Source organism: Paramormyrops kingsleyae, chromosome 2, assembly GCF_048594095.1.
Source record: "Paramormyrops kingsleyae isolate MSU_618 chromosome 2, PKINGS_0.4, whole genome shotgun sequence".
Lineage (NCBI taxonomy): Eukaryota > Metazoa > Chordata > Actinopteri > Osteoglossiformes > Mormyridae > Paramormyrops > Paramormyrops kingsleyae.
The window spans coordinates 24,990,659-25,014,804 of record NC_132798.1 but is presented as its reverse complement, the minus strand read 5'-3'; the positions used below and the strand labels follow the sequence as shown (position 1 = coordinate 25,014,804).

At 41.7% G+C, this 24,146-nt stretch overlaps 1 protein-coding gene and 1 long non-coding RNA gene across 2 annotated transcripts in view; one reads left to right on the top strand and one right to left on the bottom strand.

The window, feature by feature from the left end:
- The window catches only part of oxct1a (3-oxoacid CoA transferase 1a), a 55,942-nt gene that overhangs the window by 31,385 nt on the left and 411 nt on the right, over positions 1-24,146 (bottom strand). Inside the window, exons 2-7 of the mRNA XM_023802934.2 lie at positions 22,295-22,403; positions 21,065-21,155; positions 14,268-14,403; positions 13,461-13,610; positions 13,224-13,330; positions 12,399-12,459 (exon numbers count right to left, since the gene is read on the bottom strand). Coding sequence (XP_023658702.1) covers positions 12,399-12,459; positions 13,224-13,330; positions 13,461-13,610; positions 14,268-14,403; positions 21,065-21,155; positions 22,295-22,403 — 654 coding nt within the window. The remainder of the gene's footprint in view (positions 1-12,398; positions 12,460-13,223; positions 13,331-13,460; positions 13,611-14,267; positions 14,404-21,064; positions 21,156-22,294; positions 22,404-24,146) is intronic.
- On the top strand, positions 16,125-23,445 carry LOC111839233 (uncharacterized). The gene is made up of 3 exons (XR_002837063.1): positions 16,125-16,347; positions 18,336-18,419; positions 23,293-23,445. It is a non-coding gene; the product is annotated as an uncharacterized lncRNA (long non-coding RNA).

The following is a 24,146-nucleotide window of genomic DNA, read 5'->3' as shown; positions in this document are numbered from 1 at the left end:
GGCAGTAGACTCTTAAAAGTGCTCTGGCTCCTTCCATGGGAGCCGTATTAATTAAAGGATGACCTTTAGTGATTGATTGGTCTATTCAATGCACCCCTGACGTCTGGTGTGGAGATTATATGGAGATCAAAGCACCGATAGACCTACCTGCCGTAATCGATCCCGCGGTGGCCAGACCACAATGAGCGCAGGGTTATACACATCGATGCGGCTGGAACATAAAACGTTTGCTGGCCAGGTCCCTTTACATAAATAATGCAATAATGCAAACCAGCGAACCCCCCCCCCAAAGTCTAGCAAGAGGAGAGAATCTGTATTTATGCAGATAAATGACTATGACAATAACACTCTCAGCAGATAATGGGAACAAGATTAGATTACAACAGCAGACAGGGAGGAAAGAACAGGTGCTGCCTGTAAGGTCTACAGATCAGACCTATAATGTCATGGCTGATAAAGATTCTGCCCACTTCTTTACACTTGCTAAAGAATTCCATTGCAGTACCAGGTTTTTGATATGAAATTTGATCATATTAAATTGGTGGCATTTTCATAATGCAAAGAAAATGTATGTTACTGCTACCTCCCCAAAACCCCCAGCATCAAGCATACCGTCTGTTCCCAGGATGCTTTCTTACTCCCTAAGGTCCATCTTAATCTTAGCTCCACCTTTTCTTAAGTTTCCTTTGGAAACTGTAGTGGGGCAAAAACAGAAAGACACTGTCTTGCATTCATGGTGAGAAGTCATATTAAAGCGTTGATCCCTAATGCCTACTTAGTTCACAAAATGACAATGCATTGTGTATCTATCCAATTTAAGACCTTTTATATAAAAGGACTAGGGTCTGGTTGCAAATTCAACAGGTTTCAAGGAACAAGAAAGTCTGACACAGATGAAGGCAGTTATTTTCTGATTTGCAGCAATAAGCAGAACTGATGGCAACTGGCAGAGACCTGCTGCATCGAAATCATACCAGTATTTGTTTGCCGATTCGATATGTATCGCAATTATTTCATAGTATTTGCTGAAGAGCAGTTCAGGAGTGCTGGAGAGCTCGAAGACCCCTCCCATGTCACTAAAATCAGTAGTTTGCGAACATTTTGGATTCCCAACAAATTACACCCACACTGTAAGAAAGAGAGCAGTTGATAAGACCAAGTCTGTTGGCTGTATCATACTGAACACCGATATACTGTATTGGTGGAAACACATTCAACGTGCAAAATCATTTCAGACCCAAGGCAGAAACTGCCTCTGCAAGTCTCTCCCTAGCATTTAAGGCACTTTTTCCAGGAAATTCAGACCAATATAAAAAAAAATAATTAAGGTTATAAGGATGTTTGTTACCAATATGCGATCAGACTCAGTGGTAGAGTACACAGGATTTAGATCACTATGATTGTTACGATGCAGTTTTTTATTTTTTTATTCGAGAGCCACGGTATCCAGGGTAATATCTGCATACCACCACGAAGGATGGACTACGTCCTGCTGGACGCAAGACGAAGCTGTCTGAAGGGGATTCATCTGGACTGTATCCAAAAAACATAAAACCATAGCTGCCCAACTCACTGCAGAATTACATGTGCACCTTGACTCTCCTGTTTCCACCAAAACTGTTCGTTTGGAACTCAACTTGTTCCCCGGCATCAATATTCATGGTCAGGCTGCTATAGCTAAATCTTTGGTCACTCGTGCCAATGAAAAAAGTCAATTTCAATGGCACCAGCAACACCGTCTTGTGGCAATGTGAAACATGTATTGTTCTCTGATGAATCCACCTTCACACCTTCACTGACTTTCCCACATCCGGGAGAATTACCCGGACTGTTGCATACCCAGAGTTCAATCAATGATGGCTTGGGCTGTAATATTATAGCATTCCCGAGGCCAACTACTTGTTCTAGATGGGTGCATCATTTTCAAGGATGACTGAACCATTCTGGAGGACCATGTTCACCCAATGATTCAAACAACTGTACCCTAAAGGCGATGCTATGTGTAAGGATGCGGGGGAATGCACTTTTCTGATATATGCCATTTTAAGTGATGGTAAGTGTGTGTGCATATGTACCAGCAAATGGCATTTCTCACTGATAAACTCATCCAGCTTCCTAACATATAGCTCCGCTGCTTGGATCACGATAGCACTGTTTGTCCCTGCGGCAACCCTTAGGGGCTTTTCAATGATGACATGAGAATGTAAGCGCTGAAGCAAAAACTACCCAAATGCTTCTCCTGCAGACATTCGAGAAAAAAATTCAAGCAGAAAACATGTGAAAAAAATAGACAAACCACTCTGAAGGCACAGAGTAACCCGAGAAGATATTGGAGTGGGTTTAGTCCAGAGTTCAGATTTTTCGATGGCTTTTTTCATGACAGTTTTTATTTAATTAGCTGCTTCACATTAACATCATAATACTTCTTGAACAAAGCAGGGGGGATGCAAATGGTATGAATAATACAGATGTTGTTTTCTTTATTAAAGCACGGATTCTACACTTAAAAACCAGCTGAACCACAAAAACACAAGGATGACATTGGCATGAAAACAAACCGAAGAAATGCCCACCGGGGACAGTCTGACACCCTCATGCCAAATGAATTACACAGCAAGATGCGAGGACGCAGGGTCAGGCATTGAATTGACTCAGGAGGGAAATCAATGGCAAACCGTGAGACCAGACACCATGACTGAGATACCATACAGTCCAAGTTATTGAGAATGTGAATATTGTGTTTTTAATCACCACCAGCTGGTTCATCAAAGTTCCTTAGTGTGGGCCAGGGCGGTATACCTCGTTTGGAATGTCGTACCGGTACCTACAAAAGCTCAAGTGCTGAAAAATAAAACTGACTACATGCACACTTTCTGTGCACTGAGAACAGGATGCTTTTCTCATGTAGTTAAGTTGGTTGGTCTGTGGTCTTTAAGTGGCAGGCAAATGAACTCAGCCACCCAGCAAGCTCAGAAGGCATGCCCATAAAACAAGCTGTGTCAGAAAAGGGTTTTATTTGTGCACTTATTTAATGTCCATAAACAACCACATTAGATTACAAACCGTTGAACATATGACTGACTATCTGCACCATCTATCTTAGATGACATTATATTACAAACCTGACATTATATTACAAACCTGACATTAAAAAATGTGCCTAATTCTCTACGTTAAAATACAGAACACGTGGTGGCATGATGAGACGTAGGCTAGCACTGGTGCCCCCCCAACCCACCCCCCCCCCCAGGATCAGAATATGAGCCTCCTCCGTGGTTCTACATGTGTGGAGTTTGCATGTTCTCCCCGTGTCATCAAGGGGTTTTCTCTGGGCTCTCCAATATCCCCCACAGTCCAAAAAACATGCTAAGGTGAATTAAGGTTGTCAAATTGTCCATATGTGGGAATGGTGTGTATGCTCTGCGATGGGCTGGCGCTCCACCCTGACTTATTCCTTGCTGTAGCTACCGAAAACGGATGAAAAAACAGAACGACCAATCTCTGACTTAAAAGGTATAATAGACTAATAAAGGCAGACAAAATGCCTTAAATGATTAATGCGGAATCTGGAGAGAAATTAAACATTTGTTTAAAGCTGGATGAGGTAATGATGAGTCAAAATCCCGAGGTCTAGTTCATGTTGAAAACAGTGACTCAATATACAGAGATGAAAAAAGTGCTTTGGCAGTTTCCATTAGTAAATGCAAGACTGAAGACAGATGGACCACGTCAGACACTGTAGGCTTGAAGTTGAAGTCAGACAGTTTTATCCTTCAAAAGAGTGTGCTATGCTTTTGATATCATATCACAACACTATCAGCCCCATACACGGCTTCGAAGATTTCCAAACAGAGAATAATAAACACTTATCAGTTTTAATATTAACAGTCCGTGTTAAAGTTGACAGTCAAGTATAGGAGTTATAGTATAACGCACAGCACAGATAGAAATCTTCATCCAGCCACTATTTTTAAAGCAGATTGAAATACTGATTTGACTGAGTCCATGAAACAGACCAGCCTGCTTAAGAAGTATATGACTCAACTAAAAAAACAGAGAGAGAGAGAGAGAGAGAGAGAGAGAGGGAGAGAGAGTTTCTCTGATATGCACAGATGGGACAACTCAAAGAGAGATGGGACAACTCATAATAAAGTTCACTGCTCCAGTATTGCTCTCAAAAATCAAAAACACAACACACACCAACATATGGAAACATATCAGTTGTAATTTACACAGTTTAATAAATAGCATTTGCCCAAAATAACACATAAGAATACATACCCATAACAGCATGCACTTTCAAAGTAAAGACACAAGCTGTTGTATCAACTTTAGAACTTTAACTGACAATGTAATGAATCAGAAAAACGTTGTTACCCAGACCCAAGTTGCTGGGCCTCGTCGCTGCAGGAAATTTCCAATGTTAGCTTAGTTCCAGCTTCAAAGTTTACATACATCAAAACTTTCCTCAGGTTATGCAACAGAGTGCATTTTGACTCTCACTCCATCTTCTGTAATGTGCCACACTGTATAATTACCCTTAGTGCACACAAGTTATGCGTGAGTGAAGTTGCCTTCTCATACCACCGTCATATTTAAAAGGCTTTTATGCAAATCTAAAGCGCTTACTGCCACCCAGGAACATTCTGTCAAACCTTCAATTATTTCTGACTGCTCCCCATGTCGTCTCTAAGTACAGTAAAGTTTTGTTTGACCGCCCCCGAGATTGGGCCTAGCAAAGAGAGCAAACGGCTCTCCAGCCTTTCGAACCCAGCAACCTATGGGTGGTTTTGAGTGCTGACATACCACTCAACTGTAAACCCAAGTGTGACATCGTTTATACTCCCTGTGCAGGTTACAAAACTACATAGTAAACAATTCCATTAACTGCCAATGGACCTGCCTTTGACATTCACCAGAGTGAGTCAGAGGAAGGACACTTTTCTTCATATGAAAGCAAAGCTAACAATACAACTGGCCACTGGAAATCATTTGCTGAAGCACAGAATTTGCACAATGCTCCACACCATAAAAATGATAATGGCTAAACGCTACCATTTTCTTCCACTGATTCTCAAGTCAAGTCTGATTCTCAAGTCTAGATTTGTGAGCAGGTAAGAAAATGACTGTTTGGCAATACACTTTCCAACCAACAGAGAATAATCAACGTTCAGAAATGTATCAAGTGGAGAAATAACACATCTGAATTTCATCAACAGGCAATTAATGCATGACAACTGTCCATTTTAGCTGCCCAGATACACCATCCAAAGGACGACAACCACTGCATTTGGCTTCAACAGCCCAGACAACTAATACTTTGCTTTAAATCAATCTTCAACATTTCCCACAATGCATCTGGGGGTTTCTCCATTGTACAATACCTGAGATAACAGGAATTAGGCTACAAATCTATAGTGCAGAGACTTGTTGCCTGGCAACCGTGTGGGCACCTCAGTAATTTTAACGTTTTCTGTTTATCTAAACTGCCTTCCAGAATGCTAATGTTGCTCACCACTTTACTGTGCAAAACAATTTAGTCACTCTTCCTAACATGAGTCTTAATAGAAAGCAAGTTGTCTTCAAGGCATTACATGAGCCTCAACAACCTTTGCTGTGAGCTTGACAGAGAGGAGGGCAGTGCACAGAAAAAACTCAGAAATAGAGTTTAATGTGGACTATCACCCCATATGAATGTCCATATTGTGCCAGCTGCAAAACACATAGTTTTTCCATACAATTACGCAGTCCTTGAGGTATATTTTATTTGCCCAGTGCAAAGCATCCTCTGGACTAGAGATTTCATCCCAGGCACCTGGTAAGGAACGCCTGCATCATAAGCTACAGCTACACATCACACATGCATCCTTGGTGATATCCCGTCCAATTTTCGGGATCGAGAAGAGACAGATGCTTAAAGGGTTGTGCTGCCAGCATCTGCAAGAAGTAAGATTGCTAGAGGATGTGAGTCGTGCAGGATTTTCTCGAGGCTGGACTCTCTGTGCATTGAAAAGCAGCACAGGAATCTAAGTGAGGTGTAGGGTGAAGGAGTCAAGTATCAAAATGACCGTAATACAGCAAACTGGGTTGAGATTTCCATGTGCTCATCATTCTCCCTAAGTGAGGAAGCGTGTGATGAGCGTGGTCCTGCAGGAACGGAAAGATTAAAATCTTGATGTCGATGTACATAAGCACAAGTGTGCCTGCGAAAGAACATGGATCATTTCAAGCTCCTTGCGAAGATCTTGCAAGACCAAAACATTTGCTTTGGAGTGGTTAAAATAAATGGATTTAAAATCCTGGGAGCCACTAAGCAGTGTGGAGCGGCTTCCTGATTTTTATTCTTCCTGCATTTATCACAGACTATTTCTGTCGCTCAACAGAAAAAGCTGGGAGTGAAGTTAATGCCCCTCGGCACTATAAAGCATTTGCTAATTGGCCAGACTTCTGCCACAGATGGCCACTGACGTTGTCATGCATAGTTGCCAAGGGGCCATCAACTTCATACAGTACAACGTTCCTCTGACCTAGTAAAAGCATGAAACGGAAGTGTGTGTACTCGTACCAACACATGTATGCATGTGCACGTACACACATACAAAAGGATTAACACAGACCATTGGTGAGAAATTTAAGTGCTCAAGAAAACACACACTATCTGCTTCAGATACATGCATGATTATCCAGTTTCCAGATTTACATCTGGGGTCTCAGTTACCAACCTTGCATATGGATAGTTTTGTGCGTGAACTGTGCGTATGCACATTTTTATATAATCATGGAATGGTATTTTTTACACATAGACTGGCATACAATACATATTACTTGCTGCAGTGAGTAAAGTGCAACCACAGAAGTATCTTACCTATTCCTGACAGACCAACCTTATCCATGGGTGAAGGAGCTGCACAGTCAGTGTCACCATCTGGAGTGATTCCTGTCAGGGGTGTTTCGCCTGTGACGGCAGCTAGTTTACCATCCAGAGGTGACACTGACGTGGTGCTTCGGCCGCCCCCTGTGGCATCAATGTGGGAGATGTGGGCTGCACTCCTTTTTTTGGTAGCCATTTTCAGATCTAACCACTTCTTTGTCACCTCTGCCGCTGTTCACAATACAGGTGACACAGCATTAACTGCACATGTCACCTGTCACATGTCACCTGTCACATGTCCACACACTAGGTCCTTCTCTTTCTTTGACAGGCCACTAGTAATGTTGCCAATAAATACCATCTTTTTTTTTATCTATTACACCCAGCGAAACTTCTCTCTCATTCATTGAAGTTCTATTTTTCTTCCCCTCCATGTTTTTTTTTTAACTTTATTTAATAGAAAAATACTGTTCTAAAATAACAAGCATTTAATGCAAATATAATACAAACAGGAATGAGGACATACGGACACGTCTCAATGGTTTCCATTTCTGCAAGATATTCTCCTATTGTGTGGTTCGACGTGTGTTATGCATTAATTATATGTCCAGTTATATGGTTCATTGAAGGTGTTTCTTTAAATTAGTTTGGCCATGCATGCACAAAAACCAATGAGACCCCTAGAGTTACAGATCAGACGATCTTTGGGACACAACACACAATTGCAACTGGTTTTCTCATTGTGAATGCAGAGAAAACCAGCCATGTCATCAACATGTCTTAACATTAAATGGTGTAGGTACAATCTGGTGAAAATTGAAAATAAAACAAGTAGTCATAAAATGTTTAGGAGTCTTTGGATATTAAGCATCAGTAAAACTAATGAATCAGTTAGCAGTTCTTCCAATATTTATTGCCTTCAGACAGGAAGTGCAGCCTCAAAACACAGAATAAGAATTTCCCTGGTCCTTGACAGGCCTGGAAAGACATTTTAATTGATGGAGCTCCGCCAACACAGAGAGAAGTAAAAATACCTATTCATGTTCCTACTGTTAGTTTCTCTGCAATGTAAACAAAGGAGAGGATAAAGGTGTTCATCTGATATGCAGACCTATTCTGAAAAGCAGCTCCAGAAAGAGAGATGGGAAAACAGCTTCCAAACAACTTCAATGAAATTTCTGATTTTGATTTTCAGAGATTTCCACCTCCTCACAGCCATGTAAACCCCTTGCGTAACACTGAATGGGGGTAAATAAGGCAGCTAAAGCAACTGCACAATCAAAAAGGAAAAAAGAAAAATGCAGGTGTGTGGACATTTTTATAAGAACAGCTGAGACGTGGAGTAGTTTAGGGGTAACTGTTGACATGAACAAGTCTCAAATAATCTTCCAATGGCCCACGAGTACTATGAGTATCACAAAAACCTAGGGGTGCACCAAAAATGGCATGATCAGGGCAGATTGTACAAACAAGTGGCTGCAAATCAAAACAATATGCTTGGTTAAGCTGCTTTTTTTGGTATATTAGCATAACCAACAAAAAAACATGGAAAGGCAAGCAACTTCAGCAATGACCTTTACTGTGGCCATTGGAGAGATGACTCTACATCATGAATTTTGAATTTACTATTTATTGTTAATTATTGCCTGGAGCAATGCAATTGCTGCCTGCAGCAAACCAACAAATAACCAAAGTGTTTCATTCCTGTGTGTAATTAACAGCATATGGCAATCCTAGCAGCCATAAGTTTTGAAGCATTACCTGCCCCATCAGTACTTTTAACATTTTCAGGATCCATTTTATCCTGCTGCTCAAGCAACATTTCTTATGGTGAAACAATTTGGCAAGTTCCATCACTACATCAGAATCCTCGGTGCTTAATAACTATAACAAACAATTAAATTTGATAGCAGGTCACCTTACCTCAGGACTGGGGTGTCAGCAAGGTACTTAAAGTTTATTCGTCAAAACATGAAACCAAGAAGTAGTGCAGACATCTGTGTACAGTAGGTGTATCAGCATTATATTTACTCAAAGGTGGCGATTTCAGGTCCAAGACCAAGATTTTATTTCAACCAACCAGTTGAGTATAAAGCGTCACAGTGTACTCAACTGGTTGGTTGAAACAAAATCTTGGTTTGGATTTGTACTCTCTGGACCTGAAATCCCCACCTCTGTATTTACTACGACTCTGCTTTTTCCTGCTCTTGAATATTGTTGGTACGCTGGAATTCAAAAATAAGTTGCAAAGGGGAGCACAGGTTTTGATAAATTATTATTTCCCTCATAATGGTAAGTACACACCTTGCTATCCAAAGACAACAGATGGTCGCAGTCCTTAAAGGCAGAACCCAACAGGTGGCAATTCAGATTTAAGCAATTAGGGCTGCTGTTCGAAAAATGTTGTGCTGGATTCAACTTTCATTTGTCATTTGAGGTACTTTTAACCTACAATAAGATGGAGTCAACAACGTCTGCAATTATTCCTATCAATAATATCATTCTCTATCTACAGTCACACAAGATGCCAGGAGTGGGAGCGGCAGTGAGCCAACTCAAAAACGGGGCATTTTATACCTCTATTTATAGATTGAACACAATGTGCCTAGATGTAACAACTATGGCCATAAAAGACACAGAATCACCGTTAGGGGGACTCCCAGCTGGTGCAAGGATGGCTTTCTGCAGATCATGAACAGCCGTGCAGCAACGTGGTCGACATACCATGAACCCATGGGTTTGATACAAAAAAAAAACAAAAAAAAACATGCGTATTCAGCATGCAGGAAACTCCCACTGTAATGAAACAAGCTGGAAGAGTCAGCAGGCATTTTTACATTCTCCCAAAACCCTCAGGAGGAATGCTTTCCCAGGCCGCCTAAATTGCACGGAATATCATATTCCTCCGGCTGAACAATGCAATGCTTCAGATTTGGCACGTTAAGTTGCTACCACCTACACGGCTGGTTGAAGGCTCTCAGTCTGTTAGTATGAGACAGTGACCCTCTTGGCGCCCATAATTGTTTGGACAACATGTAGCAGAGAAAAGGACTCTGATTCCAGCCTTTTGTCACAGACTGAGCTTATTCACGTTTTGCTAGCCTTTAGCAAATGGTTTTATTAAAATGACACACGGTACTGTGGCACAATTCCACCATATTCTACGCGGGTGCTAAGGAACGGCTCCCGATTTATAGCCACGGTGCATTTTACACGCTGGTCGGCTTAGGGGGTACAGATTCAGACTTGCCAGAAGATGCTTTGGGTTTTGATGCACCTTCAGGATAGAGGGTCTGTTCGGTATGTACAGTATGGAAGCCAGCCAGCATCAGTCACTATTGGTAAGTGGTTATGTGATCAATAACGGAGCTATGAAATAAATAACCATCATGAAAATGTTGCCCCAGCTTTATTTTGGCTTTATTTCCTGCCACTTTCAACAAAATAAGCAATATTAAAGAATTCTATAAACTTGTGCTAAAAAAAATCTAACTTATATACAGATGTTCCTAATAATGTACAGTAAACATCAGCAATTTATTATGTTTAATGTATACCATATATCAACTTATGGAGCAGTCTGTTTGACATTCCCAGATATGATTGTTGCAAGTAATCATCCATTTTTAAAAATACATTTGCCAAATGTTGACACTTTAAGGATGTAGTAATTTTCTGCAACACTGAGGAATTAAAGGAAGCAGAGCTATGAGCCAATTAAAGTTCAGTAATGCAGGAGTAGGAAATATTTTGCACTTTGATTTTTTATTTACTCCAGTTTCCTCTTGCAATCCAAAAACTGATGCCCCTCAGATACCCATAATGTGTGAATATGTGTGCAAGTGTGTGCTCATGTCATCTAGGGCAGGGGTGTCAAACTCCAGTCCTGGGGGGTCGGAGCCCTGCACATTTTTGGGTTTCCCCTCATTTAACACACCTCAACTCCATGCAACTCATGGTGCTACAGCTCTTGAGCAGAATCGTTTGTGGTGGAACAGGGAAAAGAACTAAGTTACACAGGGCTCCGGGCCCCCCAGGACTGGAGTGGGACACCCCTGATCTATGGTGTCCCCAGCCTTGTGCTCCTGGCCTCCTGGGACAGACTCCAGGCCCACCATGATCTCGTACAGCACAAGTGCTTATGGATGATGGATATTCACCACAATCCTCAAATGTTAATTTGTTTAGTGAAAAGAAGATTGTAATTTTCTTTCATTACATTAACAAATGTTAATGGAAATCTCATATACTCTCTAGCTATATTGTGTCTTTCTATTCGTTTTATCATACAAGTCGGCAGTTCTTATCAATTCGTTAGGCCCCTCAGCTTCCAAAACTGGTATCAAAGAAATCACGGAGGGTTTTAGAGAAGATCCGCGTGTCTCAATGTGTAAAGCTGCGAGCAGCGCAAATCGCCGTGGGCAGGGGTATCTGTTCGGCACGCGGCCATCGCTGCGCACTGCATCGCCATCTGTCGCTCAGCCTCCTCCGTTAAACAGGCAGCGGAGAGCATGCCAGCCTGAGGCATAACGCATCGCTCAATCCCCCAGCCGTTCCTATAGGAGCCAGCACTCCGCTGCCTGCAGTCCTGCCAGCCCTCACTGTCGGGACATAAGCTCACCTAGAAGGCTGCTGCTTGACATATTTACCTTTCATGTCCTTATTTTGTTTTTGTGGGTTAGGGCCAAACCGGGGCACCCCGTTACTAATTTTACACTATACACGATGAACCGGCCACGTCCCAGACGTCCAATTTTTCTCAATTTTAAAACACAATGAATAATTATTATTGTAATGGAAACATGCTGCAGACAAACATACTCTTCCATAACTCCATCTTTATTAACTCCAAATCTGGATGTGGAGTTCAGAGGGATGACCCAGTTACTTAGACATTCTTAATATTTTCATTTCAATTTATATTTTTATTGTTAAATTATTGTTATGTGTGTCAAACAGATGCCCCCCCCCCCTGCTAGTTACAATAATGACACCTGGTAAAAAACACTGAAACATGTGAACTGGCCACTTAATGCTTATAACTAGCAACTCTGGCCACTTAATGCTTATTAGTAGCACTTGTGCTACAAGTATGCATGTCAGGCACTGAAAGGCTGAGGGCGCCTGAAACATGGAATCGCAGGAAATTCATGGAAGAAATCACTTGAGAACAAAACGCACAAAAATGTCTTATGGCACAAAATTGTTCACCTTCACCATCAAATGCATCACCTGAAAAGTTAATCGTTTTACAGTAGGTGTGTACAGCATACAATGCATTTGTAATTACATAATCACTCATATGAGCAGCCTTAAATTCTCACTAGAGGGACCTACCAAGCGAAGCTAGAATAAGCCATAACAAAAGCGAAGGATGATATGAAGTTTTTGCAACTCAAGAATAGAACCCACACTCCTGTCAGATGAGAAATTCTGGGAAATTTATATCCACCCGGCCTGTGGCCACATTACTGCAAAGACATTAAGTGAACTCAAAACCCACAGTATGCATGAAATGTCGACATACCTCCACAATTGTGACTTTGGCTGCTTTGCACATGGGTTGATTGAAGTTTCTTGCCGTTTTTCTAGGGTAAAAACAGAAAATGGAGACATAGTGTGAAATTCCACAAACACAGGGTGTGGGGGGGGGGGGAGGTCAAAATTATACACTTCTCCGAGAAAGCTTTTTCCGGTGGTAGCCTGACAGCCGTAAAATTGAGCACTTTGAGAAAGGAAACACTGCGACCTAGTGGTGACAATGGAGAAATGCACCAAGCCGGCGCAGAGTTCATCAAAGCGATGACTGCAAAGCAAGTGTGAGCAATGTAATGTTTTCTATTTGAATCTATTTATAAACCCGACCACAGTGCCAGGAGATGTTATCCTTTTTCAGCTCAATAGCTAGAATAAGACACTCATTTCACAAAAGAAACCACCTACTGCAATATAAAAATAGGGGGCCTAGCAATCACTTTACACAGAGAAGGCTCTCCATTAAGCACCTGAAGATGGGCAATCCTCCCACAGGTAAACCTATAACTAGCTTTCAATGTTTTTAACCAAAACTGCTGTTATTTACTTTTTTCCTGATAAGTCCAAGAGCCAGTGAGCACACAGCCCGCAGGTCCTGGAGCTACAGAGCCCCAGAAAGACCTTCCATCACAGGCTGCTTACAAAGGAGGCATGACAGAAGGCTTACAGGAGCAGAAGAATAATGCCTTTCCAGAACCCACAGGCTAAAAATAAGGGATGTGGTTAATAATGCAAGGTATCAGATAACTCAGGCCGGCCCCCCTGCCGACTCCGCTGCTAAGGGAACAATGAGACATGAGTCAGAATCCGGCGACACCTGAAAATGATGTTTCCGGCTCGGTCGGCCTTCCAGGCTTTGACCAGGGCGAAGTCGCCCGTGATGGCTCTCTCCATGATGTAATGCCTTCCATTGAATTCCCGCACCTGCAAGCAGCGACAGGGCACATGAGGGGCATCCAGGCGACAAAAACACTGCACTCCCGGCACCAGTGAGCCGACCTACTTCCATGACAGTGAGCCTTTTCGGGGAGAAAAATGACAGGTCATGTCTCACCTCCCGCTTCTCACTGGCGATGGCGATGCTTCCATCTTTGTGGTACTTGATGGGTGACCCCCCCTCCTGGATGAGTGTGCCATAGCCAGTAGCTGTGAAGAAGGCTGGGACCCCCGCCCCACCAGCACGGATCCTTTCTGCCAGAGTGCCCTGACGAAAAGCCGTCACTGTAAATCCACTCAGGAAGCATTAAAACCTCAACCTAATCGTGTCAATGCGCTGATGAGATGTAAACGCACTTAATTATTTCACTTGTTAATTCATATTCTGGATGCTACAAAAGTCTGACTCAACTTTGATGATTATATTTCAGTGAAACATAGTAAAGATATATAAATAATCAGCTATGAGTAAATGCTGCAGGAACTGAACCCTTTACTAGAAATGTACCACCAACGGCTCTATTCCACTCCGCTTTTTACAAATTACACTGCAATCGGCACAAAGGACTGTGCCTGGAGCTGCTAACATGTGGCAACACGAGGCAAGAAGAGACGAAACCCCAGAAACACCGCACTTGTGGAGTTTCATTTGATTATATTACATCTAAAAGTAGCAAACATCATACATGTTCTAAACCATTCTTGTTTGGATATTTATTTCAGGCAGAGCTGACTTGCACGTGTAAAACCTGCGCCAAACTGGCACTACACCCCCCCTCCCCCCCCCCTGTAAAGAAACTTGCCCGGTGTGCTGATCTAAACTGCTCCAACTCATTTCCATTTCTCTCCTGCCAGTTCCCCCAAGCCCCCAAAGAAAGGCAGCAGCAGGCGAGAGGGAAGCACATGGTTTAAGCAGGCGCCCTACCTGCGGTGTGAGCTCCACCTCCAGCTCTCCGGAGAGGTACTGGCGCTCAAACTCCGCATTCTCCCCCACGTAGGACGAGATCATCCGTTTGATCTGCTGGGTCTGGAGGAGCAGCCCAAGTCCGAAGTCATCAACCCTGGACACATAGAAGCCCACGGTCAAAACGAGAACTACTGAGGTTTATTATTTTGGTAAGGACTTCTGAAAGACACTGGGTGCTTTGAGGTACGTCCTAAGCAACAAAACAACAACAACCAAACAAACAAATCCAGTGCTTCTACAGTGAAATCCCTGCTGTATGAACCATGACTCAGGAACACATCTCACTTAATCTTGGATTATACCCTCTGCTTTGCAACCTTAAAGCACCATGACAATCTCTCCATAATCCTTGTTACTTAGCAAAAAAAAAACAGAACACACTCATGGTCATTCGACAGTGTGTCATTCCCAGGATGTGCTAAATAAAAACCAGAAGAGAATAAAATTACCATACAGCAACACCTCCTGCAGAATGCAGCCCAGTCACATTTCCAGCCAGTCTCAGACACGTGTTCAAACCATATTAATACAATGCAGTGAAGGGAACATCTAAATAAATGCCATGCAGAGCAAAGATGCAGTAAGTGACCTCACAAGAAAGACATTTCTCACTGCCAGCCATGTTTGGGATCTGAGCCTAAGCACTGAGACCTCGCTATAAAACACTGACAGCCTGCCCTACGGAACCTTAATTCTCTATTTCTGTGCCTGTACACTGCCACACCAGGCTTTTCCTGACAAGGCGTTACTGGGCTCGGAGGCAACTTGTCATGCATTCCTCAGGGGCAAAAAAATGCTTTTGTGCTCTGATATTTTACTTTATGTCTCTGTGCATTTTCATATAATTTCATATCATTTAAACATCTCAAGCTGATTTAGGACCAGCTGGCAGAGGAACATTTTCTCACAGTTTGACTGGCTCCTCTCTGCTTTTTTCATTGGCTTTGGGAATCCAGTTACAAAAAAAGAACATGCAGCAGTGTTATTCAAGGTCATATAAGGCTGTAGCTGCTCCACTCTGCCCTCTGCTGGATTGAAAAATTGAAATCAGCAGGTCTCAGTCCTTTGATGTATATGAATAGGATGACGTGGAATAAACCTTCCCATAAGATTAGAAATAAAGGGGAAATGCATTCTACTAAAGTTGTTGTGCAGGATACATTAACCAGCATGACTTGTTATAAAATAAAAGTAAAGAGGGACCATCACACTGTAGGAAATGGTCTTTGGCATTTGAAGTGCCACCAAAACTCTTTTCCACTCTCATTGAATCTATTCCATGGGTTGATTAAAGGTCACATTTTCCATTCTGCTGTAGGCTTGAACAAAAAGCAACAATTACTCGTAACAACCAAAATCGTCTTCTAAAATCAGGGACACGTCAGTTCCATCTAAATGCAAATATACAGTCCTAATAAAGCTGGAAATTAATAAAATCCCAGAACAATCCCAGCCTGCAATCTGCTCAATGTGTACACAACGGCACGGTGATTTGCCCTGCTGAAGACAGACCCCTGCTCCCTCTGTATTGCTACAGCATCGGCCTGTGTATTCGGAGTGAAGACACAGGCAACAAAATACCCACATTCATGTTGGCCTGATTTACTCTATTCGCCAGGGATAAATTTCTCAACCCCAGCGTTCCCCAATCCCGGTCCTGGAGGGCCAGTCTGTAACACAGTTTGCAGGTTTCCCTGCTCAAACAAGCCTTATTCAGCTCATCAGCCAACTGCCACGTTTAGTGGGCGTGTTTGAGCAGAGGAATCTACAAACTGTGCTGCAAATGGGCCCCCAGGAACAGAACTGAGGGGAACCTTCCTCTACCCTTTGACAGTCATCTTCTACCCAAGGACTTCTGTTAAGCAAACACAGGAAGGAAGAAAAACCACTCAGTACAGCATGGGTGATCACATGCACCCCACCTCCCCCGGCCCTGCACCTCATGCCACCATTTCCACCCGACTGTCTAGAGTACCAGAGGACTTCATATAAAAATGGTTGCTGACTGTCTTCACAAATGGGGAAGCCACCCTACCAGGTAACTGAAGGGGGCTTGAGCCCCCAAAATCCACAGTTTGCACTGACCAGTGTACTAAGGCCTGGACCTCAAACAGCTAGCACTTCATAGTTACTAGAGGGTTTCATCCAGAAATGGATGCAGCTGGTCTTCATAAATGGGGGATAGGGCTCAAGCCCTTGTTTTCCTGTGCTGTTTAATTGTCACCCACTTATCTGATGTTCTAAGCATTCAGTTTGAATGCCGCAAAACCTAAAATGGGAAAGAGCTGTTGTGTGATTGATTGTATAAATTGATTTACCAAGAAACAGGAAGTCTCTTTTTACAGACTGCCGAAAACCAAGTAAGTATCGGACATGGATCAATAGCATATGGCCGATACCCAGTCTGTTGCATATGTCTGGATTGGTGCTGATACCAATAAAGTAAAATAAAGTTTTACCTCTAGTAAAAATGAAAAAATATCTACTCCACTGTGAAATACAGAGGATGTGGGGTAGGGCTGGCTGATATCTAAAATACTGTATATTATTTTATTAATTAAAAAATATCCAAATAAACAATGATAGGCTATAATCGACACACACAACCACAGAAGCGCGCAATGTTAAGTCGCTTTACATAAATAGTCACAGCTGTACATTAATCTAGGAACTTTAGATGCAGAGAAGGAAAAAAGGAAAGAAAAAAATAATGAGTCCTTAAGTGAGAACTCGCAATACTTAGCTTACTATTAACTGGAGTGTCAAAGTACAAAGCACAAAGGGCAGAATTAATGGACTAATAACTATAAAATGACATACAGTAAAGCTGGGACAATGCACACCATATAATTTTCAGATTTTGTGTCTTTTTATACAAATTTATTAATAATTGCACTGTGTCCATTGTATCCATTCACTACCAGTGCTGTGAAGTGCACATGCAAACCTTCAAATATGAAATAAAATTCACTAATAAAGAAACCTGGAAAACCAAGGAGTGTTGCTTGCTTTTGTTAAACCATACTATAAATGAAAAACTGAATTTTGAATATAACTCTTACTTTACCGTGGTGTTGTTAAGTTTTAGACGGGACACCATCTGGAATACCTCCCTGGTATTAGCGTTTAAAGAAGTATATGGATTAGAGATGTACATTCACAGCAATACTGAATATGGATTCCATCAATTGTAACTGTAATTGTAATTGTGACATTAAAATGAATATCCACAAAAATTACTATTTGGGTGGGCTACCATATGGGGGGGTAGAAAGGGGAGTGGTGCCAGACAGTAGGGAAACGATCAATCAACCAACGCAGTCTTTGTACTTCCAATGGATGCAATACAAATATTATCACGTAATAAAATGCATGATTTGAAACTTAAATGGTTTGCATTGTCCCTGACAGTCAATTGCTTAAAACAAAAGTTTTGTGATGTCTTGCAAAAGGACTTATTGTATTGTATTATTTTTGTCCCCTTAGTGGCTCCATAGAAATGTGTATAAAAATACGGGACAAATGGCATACTTGCATGGATCAATACGAGACATGGCGTTTTATTTTCCAGTAAGGGACTGTCTGCACACCACAACTGGTAAGCTTTTAAAACAAATTAATAGCCTAGCCTAGTTCATCTAAAAATTGTCAATTATACTTTTTTCCCCAAGTTTTGGCTATACCCTGTGAAGACAGCTCCATCACATAACTGAAAGGAGCTACAAAGCTACGAAGGCTGTCTGGTTTCACACCAGGAAGTTGCACTTTAATGGCTGGCTTTTGTCATGCTTTGTGTGTAGTCTAAGCCTGCTTCTAAAATAAAGGCAATAATCGCCGATTAGTCACTGTGGATTTGTATGCACAAATTGACCAAATCAAGTATTATAATCAGTATAATCCATCAATCCATCCATCTCGGTCAGGGTCAAGGGGAGGAGACCTAACACACACACACACACATACACAAATGGGGAATTGGATATGAGACACAAATAAGCCTAACTGCATGTCTTTGGACTGTGATAGGAAACCAGGAAACCCATGTGATGCAGGAGGAACATAACTCCACATGCCGAGAGCAGACGCGGAATCTGAACCCTCAACCTGGAGGTATGAGGCTGAGTCATGGTGCCACATACTGCATCACCACCCTCTACTCATTCAGACCTTCCAGAACATCTGCATATTGTTTGTGAAGAACATTACAGAGAGAACATTATTCAGTATATATTTCACAAACACACACTTTGCAGAAGTCACCCCCTCAGAATAGGAGCAAAACACTAATGATTCACATTATAAGAAACTTTTTAAACAAGAGAAACAGGTTTACAGGGTTACACCCCACATAGCTGTACTCTTACTTTATGGAAATAAACTTTATAACCTTATCCATTGTGTGAGGTCACCAGAGTTTGACTCTCAGAAAGGAGAAAAATGTGACAGCATATCAATTTCTTTGCAAATATTTAACCAACCTTTCAAGGTTTCTTGTGCAATAATACATGCCAAATCAAAAACGACCTGGATGACTGGGACAGGTGCGAGTAAGAAAGCTCTGGAAAATGGAAATGTCCCTTTCAGTTGGTTGACAGACTAAAACCTAAGCCATAACCTCATTTAACCTCCTCTTGGCACAGCAAGCTCAGACAGACTGTCATGAATGCAAAATGGAGTTTCCATCGACACATCAAAGAAAACCGTTAAAAATATATATGGGACAGTTTGCAGCAGACAGCAGACTCTGGAAGCCTCTAGAAAAAGTAAAAGCGCATAAAGTACCAGTGAATGCATGTCCAGGGTTTGCTTTCTGCAGAAAAATGCAGGAGCTAAAAGTGGAGCAGTAAAAGTGAAACCAAGCTATAAAAAGCAGAGCCTCGGATTACGGGCAGCTGCAAGTCAGAGGAGCTCCATGATGGAACATGAGGATGCACAGTCATCGTGTTGTCTGGGCAGCCCGCCTGCCTTATTGGGGGAAGAGATCGGCAAACCAGATGAATCAGGTTAAAAGTAACCTTGCACCACCTGTCAAGTAACTTTAGAGCAAAGATCTTCCTTTTCATAACACAATAAGGCGAGAAATGTAGCCCCACTTCATGAATCAAATTGGGTGTTACACTAAGCTTGTGTCAACCCAGTATTGCAAGAAAAGGTAGAAATTCCCTAGATATAAGTCGAAATTGTGCCTAACAAGACTTGGCAGCATTTGCATCAGGCATGGGCTTGACCACACAATCCAGGGGCACAAATTAAAACCCATCTTCCAGTACAATCATCTAAAAATTCAGCAAAGTAGTTTACACAGCAATTTGTTCTAAATTATGCTGCAGCCATTACAGCTCCAGCCGTAACAATCATGTGAGCTATTAAAACAATATGCTAGAGCACATGACATAGCCAACCACTGTGCATGGCAGCAGAAGGTGTATAGCATCACGCTGTCCAACCCAAAGAGGAAGAAAGGGAGCTGGACCAATCATCTGCCCAGAGCACAATGTAAACATCACCAGATGATAACAGCTAAGCATACTACTTACGAGATTCTGAAGCAGTTTTAGTCCATTGTCCAAATATCATTGCTGTTTGATGAAAACCATTTATGTCCACTTTTTCACGATTGTGACTATTTACTATAGATGGAACATGCCCGTTCTCTTCTGACTGCTGACAGTGTGTGACATCTAATCGACCAATGAAATTAAGTTTTATGAAGTCATTTATTTAAGTAGTATTTATGTTTTATGTTTATTTGTATACATGATGGTTGTTTGTATGGATTACTTCATATCACTCATTTCAAGAACTTATCATTGACAGTTTGATAGCTAACTAGCACCATTTTTAATTGTGAATATAAAGTCAAACTGGCTTGTATTTTGATAAAACTGACATATTTGCTGCACTGACAACAATCTACGCAAGTCCATTTAAATCATTAAACTGTTCACTGATGACTAATAGAGGTTTCTATATGTGCCTGCATAATGTTGTTTTAGGTTTATTTTATAAAGTAGTTTCTGAGAAAATGTGTTTTGTCATGCACCTGAAATAGATTTTTGGGGATACTCATTTTCCACCAGACAGCGACTATACACACTAGATAGCTGAACCCTTAATATAACCAAATTCCACTTTCAAGCGTTAACAAGCGAATGAGGGGCACCTGTTCAAATGCAGGCATAAACCTCAAAGTTCTGTCTTCATTTTGATCCATAATCTGGTTCTGGGTGGGATGCTATTCCATCACAGGGAAAATACACTCGCTACAGGCAATTCACAGAAATGCAAATTTACCTAAATGCATATCTTTGTACTGCAGGAGGATTCAGGAGTATCCAATAAGAACCTGCCCAACACAGGTAGATCAGGCAAACTCTGCATGCATACAAACAGAGACGGTGCAGGATTTGAACCCTCTGGGACCAGGGTTCGAGTCTTTGCTATGGCTCCATGTAAGCAAAGTTTGCATGTTCTCCCCCCGTGTCTTCACGGGGTTTCCTCTGGGTACTCCAATTTCGCCCCACAATCCAAAAACATGCTGAGGTTTATTGCAGTTACCAAACTCTACGCAGGTGTAAGTGAATGGGGTGTGAATGTGCCCCACAACGGGTTGGGGGCCCATCCTGGGTTGCTTCCTGCCTTGCACCCATAGATTCTGGGATAAGCGCCGGACCCCCCACAGCCCTATATAGGACAAGCGGTTACAGAAAATGGGTGGATGGAATATAGGAGTTTAGAACCAGGTGATGCCTTACCCAGCATTATTGCTGACCGCAGTGAGGCTCTTGACACCAGTCTTCAACAAACTGTTAATCAGGTTCTCCGGAATTCCACATAGACCAAACCCTCAAGAAAAGACAGGAATATCAGACAGCTGACGTTCTGACTTATTACCGTCTGAACACATGGGATTATTACATCCGAAACAGGGTGAAGGAAACACCCAAAGACTCATTTCTCAGTCGGACTGTAATGTAGTCAACAAACATAGTTAGAACATGAATGACACAGTGCATCAAAGAAAAAATAACATTATAAGAAGTTAGGTAATGATTTACATTAAGTGCACCTTCATAATGCATTCATAGAACATTAATAAGCAGCATGGAAGTACACGTGAACATGCTTTAAATTGTTGCATTCATAACACTTTCAATGAACAAGATATGACAGCTTTAATATACATCAATAACAGACATTGGTGACGATTTACATCAAGTGTACCTTCGTAATGCATTGAGAGAAATTTAGGTGCACCTTCATATTAAGGTATACTTATGTGCTGCTTATTAATGTTCTATGAATGCATTATAATTGCATTATGAAGGTGCACTTAATGTAAATCATTACCAGATGTTCTCCAAAGCATGGTATCAGAATCGGAGGCTTGTGGGCCTCCAGGGCTAATCTGAAGTCATATCAGGGTATAAAGTGGATATAAAGTGGGCATCGCTTATTGGGCATACTGGGCTGGCTGAGGGGATCCATGCTGAAACCAACGAATACCCAGATTTGAGATAGCTCAGTCCCCCTGTGGTGGAGGGGGATTTCACTTCAAGAAGTTCCTTTCATACTGATGTTTAGGCTCACAGACACCAAGCCCAGGCCACCTCTTTTGGTCACATGGCATCGCCCTTATGACAACATGACCAGATCTACAGGAAGATCCAGTTCAGATCTGTTCCGTTTGGCAAAGGAAAGTGTTTGCTATGTGTACCAGCCCTGGAGTTTGAGAGGGTGACAGCAGAAAACTAGGCAGGGAAATTAACTAGATAGCAAGACTTTAGCACATGTTTACAGCAAACACACAAACCCGTGAAAGAGGATCCAGCAAATATGCGAACTGGCCGTTACATGAATCCCCGCAAACATCGCCATGGGATGGGCCTCAGGGGAGAGGGTGGGGGAGGGGAAAGTGGAGGGTGAATGTCGTCATCCGCTTAAAGTGTGTTTGCAAAGAGAGTCGAGAAAACTTCACAGCTTACCTCCCACCAGTAATGTGGAGCCACTAGGAATGTCTTTCACCGCATCTAAGGGGTTGTTGTAGAACTGGGCTTTCCGGTTGCTGGACGTAGAGAGGTAACAACCACAAATCTGAAGGAAGATGAGAAATACATGCACCGAATTAAGCCAGGAAAACTAAACCATGCTTCAGAGACACGCAACAACAAAAGGTGATCAAATATCTCAGTACTGCTCACTAGTCAAGGTAATCAGTAAAGGGAAGTAACGGGAGAAGCGTGCGGGTGGCTAATCCACTTCAGATCACGAATCTTGTTCATAAAACATTAGTTACCTTGAGGTTAACTTACTACCTGCCACCCTCCCCCTGGATTTTCAAATCACAGCCATGATACAGTTATGAGAACACTAATTACGAACCAAAAAGAGGGTGAGGTTCTCATATATTGAGCTACAAATAAAAATGCTGGTTAAATTAAAGGAAGTTTAAAGCAGTGTAACCCATTCTAACCAGCACACAGAACAAAACACACAGTTGGAGGCCCATCCCGATATTAACAAAAGACTTAAAAGGTGCTCTGTGCCCCCTCATGCCTTTAATAGCCATGGGCCTCACAGCTGACTAGGAAAAAACCGTTCCGCTCTCTTACGGAACACAAGTGAACTAATAAGAGTTTCCTAGGCTACTAAACCCTTAGCAGGCCACAGTTCTTCATACTGTAGCATTTCTGGTAGCTTATCAGAGCAAGTGCAGGTTACTACCACACAGGCAATTTGTTTGTATAGTGATACAACAATTATATTGCGTACATTTGTATCAGCAATAAAAACAATAAAATGGTGACACCAAAAGAAAAGAAAAGCCAGAATTTGCATCTGCTTGTTTCCACTGTGAAGATCCAGATCCCCTAAATTATGGTCTGCTAGTACTTTCATTTGTATGGGGTTAAATTATTTTATATTACTAGAATAATTCAGGTGTCTGCTGCAAAGTAAATCAACTTTTTTCTATCTCATTAAGATAAGACACTTGGCAATGGAGATTGGACATGCCCTTCGTGGAGGGTGCAGCGGCAATGAAGATCACTAAACAGCACCCCTGTCTGGCCCACAGCAGTCCTGCAAAGCTACTGCTTATATGAATGGATCTAAAGGCCATAATACAAACACTTTACAAAATAAACACATAATATGAAGATAATCATTTAAAACATTCTTTAAAAGACTCCAAAAATAGTTAATCCACCGCCTCATACCCATATCTTCCTCTGTGGTATTACAGTTTTGAGATTCTGAGGTTACCTTCGGTAACAGAAAGGCTAGCCAGGACCAGTTTTTCTTTTTATATATAAAGGCCTTACGTTTTACAGCAGATGTGCTACACATATGTGTATGTGTAATTTACTGATTAAATATTATTCGTGCATATAAACAAAATCAGCATGCACTAAATACAAAGTGCGTCTCTGGTTGTGCAAAAATGGGGTCAAAACGCGCCACACGCGGGACAAAAAGGGGCACGAGACAATAGGAAAAAGGGTGGTTTACTGTCATTGGCATGTAAAAGCTCTAGCCTAAATATTCATTTAGAAACGTGTTATATCCTAAGTAAATAAGTCCAGCTGAAGAATTAATTCACCAGCCAACTATTCACCAAGGTCAGGTAATACAATACCGTTTTCTCTGGTGGTAAATACCTTACATTCGGTTCAGACTACTACCTCATAAAAATAAAAGTACAATTCATAAACGACGCTCTTTAAAAATGTGTGGTAAAGATATTACCCTAACATAAACGTAAATAAGATATGACTCAATGTTCCAGGAAATAATACAGGGCAAGGTGTCATATTTAATGTAACGATATCCACAGTC